The following is a 12295-nucleotide window of genomic DNA, read 5'->3' as shown; positions in this document are numbered from 1 at the left end:
GCTCCCTTCCCATCTTGCCCATCTCTTCTCATCTCTCTCATCTTCCCTCTTTTCTCATCTCTCTTCATCTTCTCCTCTGCTCGCCTCTCCTCCAGTCCTCTCCACCCTCTCCCCAGCTCCTCAGGAGGTCTCCAGGGTGATGCCCAAAGTTGGGGAGATCCTTGAGGAAAACAGGGATGTTCCCAGGCTGAGGTGATAACAGCAAGCTGGGTACCAGGGCCATGATGCTGCCGCACAAGGGCCCCATTGGCAATGCACTTGTGATGGCCAAGTGGAAGACCACCTCTCGCACAGACCTCTTACTAGATTTGGTGAGCAAGGGCTCTAAATACCCTTAATTACCAATGTCAGGTCGTAATTTTATGTGCAGCAGCCCAAGCTGGTACGTACCCCAGGCTGTCTCGCCATACTTACCGTCAGGATTTGTCCCGGAGTTGCTGCCCTGCTGCTGCAAGACCCCGGCGGCAATGGAGTTGGGCCAGAACCGCTGGGTGGGCCGGTGCTGCGATTTGATTTTCTTGGCTTTTGGGGCTGGGTCTGGGTTGCTGGCATCGAGCATGGGCTGCAGGATGCGCCGCCGGGCGTTGATAAACCTTTTTCAGGAGAGACAGAGGGCAAGAAGTTAGCCACAATGGCCAAGAGCACGCCAATAAATCATAGTCGTTATAAAAACGTAATAAATCGTAATACAAAACCCTTTAGAAAAGTGCCTGGGCGGCCCAGAAAGCTGGTTTTTACCCTGCTTCACTTGTTTGTGGCTTGTTCTACCATTGCACTGATTCTTTCAGCTATTAATTGCAGCAGGAAAATACCGGCTGCTACATCTCAGGCTGGCCAGGAGAGGGCACTGAGCCATCGCAAACGAACGCCTACAACTTAATGCCTTAAATAAACCCAAGCCCTGTCTCGTATCCCACACCACCTTACACAGAGCCTAAATAAATTGCAAAACCTGTTCCGGACTTTGGGTTTAAGCGATTTTAAGGCTACATTTTTGGCTACGCAACGGGGCCGTTAGTATGCTCTGCTGTATCCGGTGCAATGCTGAGTACTGAAAATAGGAAGGGGGATAGTTTTAAGCATCCCCTCTCAAAAGAGACTTATGGGAAGTCAGCGATTTTGGCATATCTGCATGAGGTGGAGGCCTCATGACTGTCCAAAACTGGGAATCAAAAGGCCCCGGTTGCATGTCACACACCGCAGAATGCACTCACCAGTTGTTGACTTGCAAGAGTGTCAGATTGGTTTGGGCCGCAATTTGCCGCTTCTCGTCCTCTGTCGGGTACGGGTGCTGGGAGAAGAGAGACGGCAGCAACGTTACACCCCCACGGGGAGAAACGGCAGCTCCGGAAACAAAAAAATGCGTGTTATTTTGTTTCCCCCCCACCCCCAATCCGTCATTTTTTCCCATTTGCAAGACACAAGACTTGATCAGTGGCTAAGCATCCCACTGTTTCCCTGGCACCCTTTTAGCACTGTTCCTGAAGTAACAGAAAATTTTTCATTAGTCTTAGTGATCTTCCCATCCTTTTCTAATTCTGCTTAAAAAAAAAAAAAGCTATACTGTGCTAAAATCCTCCCTTTTGAACCCCAAATTTCACTCAAGCCAGTTGTTTCCCAGAGCCCCAGGCCAAAGGTTACTCATCGTCCCAACCAGCGAAAGTTGCCTGGCAAAATGGCACACAGGCAAATCTGCAAAGTGGCTTTTAGTCCCTCTTGCAAGAAAGAGCTCCGAGAAAATATTCAAACTAAGGAAGTCTTTTCAGCAGGATCATGGAGTAATTTAAGCTGGAGATAGCCTAGTGGGAAGCCCAACCATGTGCTGGCCATAGGACTAGTGGGAGTGCAGAGCCTATCCCAACGCTGCATCTCTGCTGGTAGAAGAACAATTTTTTTCCTCGCTTTCCATCCCATTTCATGCAGTGTGGTACCAAGGAGGAACCAGCTTCTGATCTTCCAAATCCTTTTTTATAGTGGCAAAACTGCAACCAGGCCCTCTGAAACACCAGCATGGTGTGGGAGATGGATGGCAGCAGCATGAAATGGCCACCCAACATGGTGACCCCCTGGTCCTGGGTTCAGACAATCCAAGATTTTCCATGAGAAATGGCAAGAAGTTCGCCACTAGCTGCAGGACGTCTTGCGGACAACCTCTAAGCCATGATCTTCCCCGTGTTGACCCTTTGGCCTATTATTTTTCATTTTTAGATGGCCACACCCAACACAGAGACCTGAAATTTCAGTCTTCCGGTAGGAGCCCTATGAAACAGTGCGTGATCACATCCAGGTGATGAGGCTCCACCATGTCCTCCTCACTGAAGGAACTTATGGAAGGACCTTTTCCTCTGCAGGTGACGCATGCAACTTGAAAAACTCAATTTAGTGATTTGGAGCGCTAAAAACACTCAATGCTGAGGGACTCCCTCACCCACTTGCAGAAACTCTTGCAAAACTCTTTGCAATCAGCTTTGGTGCTCACGGCTGAACCCAACGATGCTTTTTTTTCATCAATTTTTCCAGCTGTTTCACCATAATGTAATAAGGCTAAAGCTTTCTCAGGGTAAACCCAGCTGTTTCTCTTAAAAAAATTTGAGTTTCTCTTAAAAAAATCCCACTGGTTCCTGCAAGGTCCCCAGCACACCGCTGAACCCAATGATGCCACACTGGCAGCTGCCCCCGCGCATGCAACTAGCATCTGAGTTTTTTTAGCCCGATTATGCAGGAAAAAGGGGAAGGGAGTTCAGTTTTCTGCCATGCTCCCAGCTATTTGCTCCCGTCCCAGGCAAAGTGGGCTCCTGGCACCCAAACAGGGTCACACCCTCTGGCTCGCTAGCTGCCTGTGCACCGCCGAAAGGGTAAAATGGGCCAATTTTGCGTTTCAGTTTCTCACCACAGGGCAGGCCAACAGGCTGAGATAAACCCAATGGTGTCTGCGGGGGCAGCTTTTGTAACAAACCCACCTGGGTTTGCCCCAAAGTGGGACAAATTACAGCCCTGCTGGGCATCTCTTTTCTCGCCAGCCCGAAAGCACCCTGTCAGGGGCCGCGATGCCCGCCGCGGTCCTCACCATGAGATGCTGGAAGAGCCATGAGCGCATGATGTTGGTAGCGTGTTTCGGCAGGACGCCTCGCTTGTTCTTGGACTTCTTGTCCTCGCCATCAAGGAGTGAGGTGAGATCCAGGTTCACCTGCCAGCAAGACGGATGCCTGAGCTGCAGCCAAAACTGGGCGAAATGGCCCCAGACAGGGTTCTGAGCGCGAAACCAAAAAGGTGTCGCTGCTGAGAGTGGGCACTGGCCAGGGAAGAGGAGGCTTCTAGGAGGTTTGGCTAGCTTTTCCTCCAAATTTGCATTCAAGCCCTTCTACACTATTTACCCACTTTACATTCTGATTTTTGACAATCAGTGCATGCTTTTTTGGAGATTTGCGTCGGTGCAGCCAGAGGCCAGACCAAACTGTGGTGCCGGTGCCACGACTCGTTTGGACACACAGCTATTTTCAATTTTCAGCTAAAAAAAAAAAAGGAAAAAAATCCCCAAAAGATGGAGCTCACTTTCCAAATCACTGTTTTTCATAATCTGCACTTCACTCCAATGTTTCCCACAGCATAACATGCCCATGCTTTAATTCGACCTTTTGGGAAAATCTGGGAATTTTGGCCCACCTACCCCCTGTAGATTTGACGGATACCTGCCGGTGATGGCCTAGATATATTTATTTACTGCCATGTTTCGGCATGGCTCCTTTGCCGCTTCGCCACTGCCTAAAGAGATAAATCACTCCGTTTCTGCCCAAACCGTATGCAAAAAAGCTTGGTGGATGTCAGGAGAAAAAGGTGGGGAATGACCCCAAAGTGAGCTTTGCAGATGGAGTTAATTAGCCTTTCTTGCTAATTAAAAATTTGGGACCATCTGAGGATTGAATTTATTGATAAAATCAGTCACTTTTGCAATTCCCACAGTCCCAGCGCAGCAGTGCCTGGGTGCTGCCCAGGTGTTTGTGGCCCTTTTAATTAATTTTTGCCCCAAATTGGGAAATGCATCAGTGAATTCCTGATGTTTTAGAAGCCACCGGTGTCTCTGCAGCTGCAAAAATGCTGGGAAAGGGAAATTTGATTTTTTTCAGGCGTCTTACCTGGGCGTTGGGGATCTGCAGGGTGCCGGGGGCGATGGCTTGGGCGAGGACTTGGCCCTGCGACGTCACCATCGTCACGGGCTGGTACAGGGCTCCGCCTGCAGGAAAGAGAGCTCATGCAGGGGAAACGGAGAAAAAAGAACACACAATTTCTGGATTTCCTCATTTCCCAAAAATACCTGGCACAGCCGGCGAGCTTCCGGCGCTCATGGCGAGGTTGCCCGGTGGCAGGGCGGCCGCCGGCACCACAATGCCTGGCGGTGGGTTGGAGGCAGCCGGCAATGCCGCGGGCGAGCTCTGCAGCATCTCCTGTGGGGGGGATATCAAAAAAATATATATTTTTAAAATTAAAAGTTTAAAAAAAAACAAAATTGCAATGGAAACGCCTGACGCAGCAGCCCCCCACACCAGTGGCCTGTCTGGGAGCACTCACTGGTGGCGTTTTGGATGCCTACAATAACACTTTTTTCCACTTTCATTTTTTCCTGTAGATTTCACAAGGGAAATTGCAAAAAAAAAAGGAGCTTCCCCCTTGCTGCAAGTGGAAAAATCAGAAAAAGAGGGATTATGCTTTGCAAAGCAGCCAATTTCTGCCTTCCCAAACTCTTCCCTTTTGCCCAGCCACTATTTCCATTAAGGGAAAAGAGTGAGAAAAGGAATTTTCTTCTAAAATATGAATGCTTCTTTCTTGTCCTTTGGCTGCAATGACATTAAGGAGCATTTTTGTAAAAATATGAGGTTGGCACCACGTTTGAAGAGGAAACAAAATCTTAAATGTGCAAACAGCCATGGGCCACTAAAAGCAGTCGCAGGAAAAAAAATAGCAGTGATTTGTCTGGCTAGAAGTATTAAAAAAAAATTTTCAAATAAAAAATAATAAAATTGGGCTGCTGGTTTTGGCAGTTGGAATTAATTGCTCATCATCAATATAGGTGCCCATGGGTGAGCATGGCCCCACTAGAATAAACCCTCGTTTGCCATCATTCCTGGTGCCATTAAGGAACCTCTTGCCAAAAAAAAAAAGGATTTTTCTTCCCCTGGCACCGTAACGTTAGCTTTTGCATGTGAGCGGGAATTGGGAAAAGCACAAACGGAAGAATTATTTGAGTATTTCATGATAAAATCAGATATTGGGAAGGGAAGGGTGCCACGGTGGGAGGAGATGGGTGAATATGGGCTGAGGCGTTGCAACCAGCAAGGCACATCCCAGATGTGTAGGATTTTTTTGTGCGTTATGCCAGTGATATTTATGTAATTATCATTTCAGTAGAAGCCCGAGATAGCGCTATATCTATAATTTGCCCAGCTGCGATGGAGATAAAACTGCACGCACTGTATGTAATAAAATCAGGATTTCTACCCCCCCCCCTTCTCTACCCATTTTTTCCCATTCGGCCTCGCTTTTTCCCCAACGTCTCCCTGTTGAACAAAACACCAACGCAAGGAGCTCCTCATTCTCCCGTTCACCTTTTTATTCAATTTGAAATTCATTTGCATGTGTTTCTTTGAGAAACATATTTCTTGGGTTAAGAAACGAGGATTTCTCTGCACTATTTCCAAGAGGCAGCAACACCGGAAAATCAAAGCGTGTTGGAAAAAAGCCGTAGTTCCTCTTTTTCTTTGCAATAAAACAAAAGATGGTAATTTTGAGCACACAAAGCCATTAATTTTATAGCAAAGGATGCCAGGGTAAGGAGGGAAGGCACAGCGTTTAGCAGAGTGGGGTGGAGTTAGAAATAGCATTTCCCTTTGCTGGGGAAAAATTGCCCTTTTTGGCGCTTTTTTTTTTTGGATCCAGCACAAACATTTCTCTCATTAGTTTTTTTTTTTAATCTTTTTTCCCCTGTGCAGCAGTTATGAACAAACTCTGATTTGCCTGCACACCTTTGAAATGAAAATATTGGCTGCGTTTTTTTTATCCCTCACAATGCCACCAAAACGAATGACAAGCATGCCAGTAAAACCTTAGTTTTATATATATATATGTATATATATATGTATCCTTCTCCTGGCTCTGGCGTTTCTTGGTGTGATCTAAAAAATGAGGCATCCTCAGCATAAGGAAATCAAAACCTAGAAGCTTTTGCAAAGCCTCTGAGCTGCCGCAGGATTAACAGGGTGGAAATACTTACATGTTTACATAAAACCATGTTATGCTCCTCGGAGAGCTTCGAATTGCGGTTGGGAGCAACCAGAGCTTTGGGTCGGCCTCCAGCGCTCCTCTCCCACCTCGTTTTTCCATGATTCACCCAAAAAGATGGGCATCTGGAAGACCATTTTTGGAGGAAATTATTTGGGGATGTCCCAACACTAGAAGCAGAAACTCCCATCTCCAGGTGCTCCCATCCAGGTGGGCCACCGTCTTCTCAAGGAGATACAACCATCCAGAGAGACATTTTGGTGGCATAGAGGAGAGTCATCCTAAAACACTGGCTCAGCAGCATGCAAAAAAGCCAGAATATTAGGAATTATAAGAAAAGGAAATGAGAAAAATTTATGGCATTTCCATGTCTTCACTGCAGGACACCGTTCTGTCTTCCTAGCAATGCAAAACTAGGGATACCCAAAGGAAGTGGATGCTCTGCAGTAAAATAAATACAGACAGACCTCCATGGAGTATAAAAAAATATGGTTTGCGTCCTAACGACATTGGGTCATGAACACCAGCCAAATTGTGCTATGCTTGCTATTCCATCGCATTGGAAAATGTTTCCTATTTTAAGATTAAGGACTCAAAGAAGTTGAAAAATTTCTGGCAATTTGGACACTTTAGTATAAAAAAATGTATCACTAGGTGTCTCTGCAGATCTGTCTCGGCACCCAATCCTTACATGGCTCTATGGCAAAATGCTGTTTGTCCAAATTAAAAGAGGCTTTAACAAGAAAGGCGATCTCATTGCTATTGCATGGCATAAAAAAAGTCCTCTTTCAAAAGAAGATGAGTGTCAACAACCAAGTGGACTAACGTCCTTCTGCTGGCTCTTTATAAGACAATCATTTATTTCTGGAGGGCCCATAGATGCAAAAAACTCTTCCTAACTTTGTGCAATTTATTTGAGTGAGAGTTAAAATATTGGGGAAAAAATTGTGCATCCGCCAAGGAAGAGCTGACCAGACTTGAACACAGGCCAAAGGACTGAGAGAGCTTCTTTCCACATGGATGGATGGGTGGAAAGGGATGAAGAAGTGTTGGCTTGAAGTAACAGAGAAATAAATACTGCTCCACACTGCAAATCATGGACAGACTAAAGCAGAGATGGAAAAAGCTGCCTTGAGTCAGGCCAATCCAACTCAGGCCATTAGCCTACAACTGGAACTAGAGATGGGTGCAAGACGAGGAAAATCCATTTGGAAAGTGCCCCTCTGGCCACCACTAGGGCCTGCTGCTTTGGCTCCAAATGGGAGTGAAAAAAACAGAAGATTTAACCTGAATGAGACCTCAGTAGCACTTCGATTCCCACCCAACGCAGCAGGGATGGGCTTTGGGGAGCAAAGCATTGGGAGCATCAAAGGGCTCTTTGGTGTCCAAGGAGAGTTTCTGCATGAGTTGAGTTAGTTTTTAAGAGTTGATTTAGATGGGCGGTTTTCTCCTCACCATGCAACAAGCAGCCTCCTTCTCCTCCCCTCGTCCGAAAAAGCAGGAAAATAAGAAGGAAGGGAATTATAAAAGGTCCAAGGAGGACTCAGTGGAGAGGAACAACCCCGTGGAGGAGAAATTGAAGAGAAAAAGAGCAAGAAAAAACAGAATAAGGGTAATTGCTGAATTAGGAGAGATAGGGTTGCACATCCCAAGTCCATAATCTACAATAAAGAGGCTAAAACTCCTCTGTAGCACGAAGAGGGGGGCAAAATAAGAAAGTGATCTAGAAAATGAGGTAAAAAGGTGCCTGTAAGGTAACTGAAGGCTTGGGGAAAGGAAAAACCCAACTCTCCATCTGAATTCGGCCAAGTCCAAGAGTCACTGGAGAAGCCGCATGGCGAATATTGCACCTTGCATTAGCCTGCAGGAGAAATGACGTGGCTTTTCCTCACAACAGACAGCGTCTATCCAGTTAGGCCAGTACTCCCTGTGCTTTTCTACTCTCTGTCATCGCACGAGCCCGAATAACGCCAGACCATGGGCCATCCTTTCTGGAGACTCCAGGGAAACCCAACAGAGATTCTCCCACAAGGACATTTTGCAAGCTTTTCCCACTGTTTTGGTTGACAATGGGTTATTGAGTAGCCCACATGTTTTCAAGCTCACTGTTAGATGGTCAAAAACTTTGCAAAAACCTAAAACAACTCACTTTCGCAACTGGCTGGTCAGTCTTGCAAGATGATTGATACATAACAGATATAAATACCCTTGAAAAATGCTGTTTTCTAAGAAACCTCATTGATTGATATTAATCACATTTCCAGCCTTTAGTTTTTTTTTAATTCCTAAATGAGTGGCCGCTTAGCTCTTTTACTTCCCTTCAGCAGGAAATTAATAGGAAAGGAATTAGCAAAGTCATCTCCTTTGTCATTTTTAAATCCCAATTGCAGGATGGCATCTCTGGAAGATCCCCAGCTTTTAAGATGTATTAGATGCAAACGGCCCTGGATAAAGAGCGTTTCTAACCCTTTTTTTTTTTTAAGTCTCTTTCAGGCAAACTCAAGGATACTCGATGATTTGAAGCACTCAGGTGCTAGCCATGGTTTAGTTGCACAATAATAAAAAGTCTGACCTTATTATCGACACCGAAATGTCCTCCTCATCCAAGTTTTACAGCGTTGGCAGCTTGTTCGGCCACCACTGGTAATTTTCCAACTCCTGTTGCTCATTTTTACCGAAACCTTTCCCTTTTGAGCCAGCAGGCAAATCCGGAGTCTCCCCGTTTTCTATGATTTCCCAACCAGCCTCTGAGTCTCACTCCGGTTTCTCGACCTTCCGTCCCCACTCCAAACGGCGCCAACAAAATTAGAGGTGCTGGGAGGGGGGCACTCGACGCTGCTCCCCAGGGCTGATATTTTTCCAAAGGCTCATGCTAATTTTCTGATACGATCCCCACCTCTTTGTGAGCCGCTAAATCCTCATTACTTTTCCTGACCGATGCATTCTAATTAGATCAACACTTTAAGGAAGGAGGGAAAAAAAATAGAAAAGAAAAAAAAAAAAGAAAGAAAATTCACAATAGCCACAGGACGGCTTTCCATCTCATTAACTCCTCACTTATTATTTTCAGGAAAATTACTGATAAAACCGGGCATCTCCATTTGCTGGGACTTGGAGCTTCGTCGGCTCATATCTAACATCTCTCTCATCGCCCTGGATGCGAGCCGTTGCCATGACAACCCACAATAATAGAAACTAATAAATTACAAACGAGATGCTCGTCGAGCAATTATTGTTCCCTTTTATGCCGGCATCTCGCTAATTTTGATCATAAGGAACGCCACAATAAAGCGACAGAGGGAAAATAAGTCCGTTTCTCGAGATGATGAGAAAATCGAGAGAGGCCAGGTTTTTAGATCAATGATTAAGTGGTTTGGCTCTTTCCGGAAACCCAAATAAGAAATAAAACTTTTTTTTTTTTGGTCCTTTTTCCTCCCAGCGGCGAGCGGCTGGTAATGCTGCTGCAGGAGTTTTGCACTTGGTAGCATGCAATGCCGAGTGGCTGAAAACAACTCTTTCGCATTAAAAATGCCCTTAAAAGACCGGTAAGAAAATGCCAAGCACTGTCTGCGAATGTTCTGGATGTTTTTTGGAAGAAACACAAAAACCCCCTTGGGAACTTCAATGCAGAGAGAAGATTTGGGGATTTTTGCCCCCAGATGCCACTTGCTTTGGCCGTTTCTGCTGGTATTTCGGCCTTTCTTCGGCCAGCTTGGCATCCCTGGGGCATTCTGCTGCTTTTTTTAACCCTTTTTTCTGGCGTTTCCGCTTACTTTCACACTTGCATTGGATGCACCACTGGTTTGGCTCTCCAAGCTATGGCCCGTGCACCAAATGTGCCATTCGTTAATTATGCAAATCAGCATTTTACTAACACCATGCAGTCCCGTTCCATGTTAATTACAAAAATTTGGTCACTATGCAAAAAGCATTACAGCATGGCCCAGGGGGCAGCCAGCAAAGTGCCCTGCCCTGGCAAGATGACGGCGCCAAGATGCAGCGCGTCCCAAAAGCTGCCCAAGAGGCCCCAAAAAGACAGGACAAAAGAAGCAGAGGAAATAGCAGCATTTCTGCTCTGCTGTGAAAAAAATAGCATTTTTTTTCAAGACTTTTGCAGGGAGCCAACATAAAATTCCCACGGTTCCCATCCAACCTGCCCGAGGCTCCTCTGATTCCCACCAGGTACTGCAAATAAACCCCAATTTATAGGATTTTTTTTTTTTTAATTTTAAGAAAGAATCCCTTCGATGGCATAACAGCGAGGATCACAGTTGTGTTTTGCTAGCACTCTCCAACAAAAACCATGCAAAATAAGTAATAATAACCCCCAACGCTTTGTGTGAGAGGGATATGGTTGTTTTTTTTAATCGTTAATTTTTTTGATTTTTTGTTTTATTAAATTCCAGGGCTCGCAGGATGGTGTCAGGAGACAAGGCAAAGATGTGGGCGCGTGTTACCTGGGGGTGGAGGTTGAGGGAGGCCTGGCTGGGCGAATATGGCCCGCCGAGGTCATTCCTGAGTAGGTTGTCGCTGTGCATCTTGGTTTTGAGGCAGGTGATGTAGCGGTTGCAAAAGTCCTTGCACAACTCATTCACCTTCTCCAGCTCCAGGAGGTGAATGCGCAGCACCTGGATCGCCTTCACCATCTAAACAAGAGGGAAAAGACAGAGGCCGGCACCCACCTGTTTAATTAACACACTGAAACGCTTTTTTTTTTTTTTTTTTTTTGCTTGCCAGGCCAAATAATAAAGATTTCGGCCAAAATCCACCTCCAAGGAGGAAATCTCAGATTCCTTTCCCCCAAACCTAGCTGGTGAAAATTGACAATAATTAACCATTGCCTTTCTGGGAAATGCCCCCAAAAAGTCAGAGCTGAAGGCCCGGATGCAAAAGAGTGTTTTTTTATCCTCAGCAGGCCACTCTTTTGAAATAACGAGATTATGGGGCTGCACCACTGCCATAAGCCATTGCCGGTGCAAAGCCTGAGCCTCATTAAAATGTACCCCATAAATGTTAAAAAATTTACACATAAACCATTCCTCTCGTGGAGCTGAAACCTTAAGTTTTACAGCCGCTGTTTGAAATCTTGCATAATATATAAAATCTCAGCTATTCACTCTGGGGCAATAAAGTCAGTTTTATGTAACAAAACGTCTTTGCATTTCAAAGGGTGTTTTTCAACTTGCAAATTTTAGTGGTCATCTTTACAAACTGTTAGTCACCAAGGTCTGGAAACAGCTCCCCGAAAACCGAGCCTCGGCCGCTGGCTCCCCTGCAGGGGGACAATGTTTCTCATGAAGCGTTTTGCAAACACCAGGGCCAGCATGGCCAGGAAAAGAACTTTTTTCTCATTTTTTTTCTCATTTTGCTTTTTTTCTCCTTCTACTTATTTTTCTTCCTCAGCGTGAGGGGCAGTGGGACAGAGTTGCGTCCTCCGCATCGCCCCGGTGGTCACGGCCGTGAAAGTCACTATTCAAGGGCAAAGGCAAGACGACCTGCCACATCGACGTCTCAAAAATAAATCTCTCAATTATCTCAGCTCATTTGCTTAGGGTCTCATTTTATGTCCCTGCTCCGCTGCGCCGTATATCTGTCCGGATAAAGAGTTACAGTCCGATAGAGTACGTGCACGGGGTTGTAAAAAATACAGATGCTGAATTAATTGACTGTGTGGCACTCAGCAGCTGATTGAGTTGATAATGGGGAGATCTGACCTTTTTCTAATTTCTAATTATGTGCATCTCGGCTGCGAGGAATACATGACTCTTATTCTAATGATCGCTAACGCCGCTGGCCTTTTCGGCGCCGCTTTGCCATGAGCTGCGGTGGCCCCTTCCCCGGGAGCTGGAGGTGTTTGAAAAAAAATTAAAAATAAGCCGGATAGTGCAGATTTCAGCCGACAGGTCGCAGGGGCTCTCAAACGGGTGGAAACATTAAGTCAGTGCCATCCTGGGTCAGATTTTCCACTCTTTAGGTCCAGCAGCCCCCTGCGTGCAACCCACCACAGGTGGGTTTAACCTCG

The 12295-nt window shown here is 45.9% G+C and overlaps 1 protein-coding gene across 10 annotated transcripts in view; it reads right to left on the bottom strand.

Annotated features, from left to right (window-relative positions):
• The window catches only part of PKNOX2 (PBX/knotted 1 homeobox 2), a 94331-nt gene that overhangs the window by 2220 nt on the left and 79816 nt on the right, over nucleotides 1-12295 (bottom strand). For all 10 annotated transcript variants that reach the window (XM_068916639.1, XM_068916640.1, XM_068916641.1 and 7 more), the window contains 6 exons: nucleotides 10731-10919; nucleotides 4313-4442; nucleotides 4134-4231; nucleotides 3068-3187; nucleotides 1215-1291; nucleotides 415-593 (listed from right to left, as the gene is read on the bottom strand). In XM_068916639.1, the coding sequence (XP_068772740.1) occupies nucleotides 415-593; nucleotides 1215-1291; nucleotides 3068-3187; nucleotides 4134-4231; nucleotides 4313-4442; nucleotides 10731-10919 (793 nt within the window). The remainder of the gene's footprint in view (nucleotides 1-414; nucleotides 594-1214; nucleotides 1292-3067; nucleotides 3188-4133; nucleotides 4232-4312; nucleotides 4443-10730; nucleotides 10920-12295) is intronic.

The sequence above is a fragment of the Struthio camelus genome, chromosome 22, assembly GCF_040807025.1.
Source record: "Struthio camelus isolate bStrCam1 chromosome 22, bStrCam1.hap1, whole genome shotgun sequence".
Lineage (NCBI taxonomy): Eukaryota > Metazoa > Chordata > Aves > Struthioniformes > Struthionidae > Struthio > Struthio camelus.
Note: the sequence above shows the minus strand (reverse complement) of the source record. Positions and strands in the feature narration are given on the sequence as shown.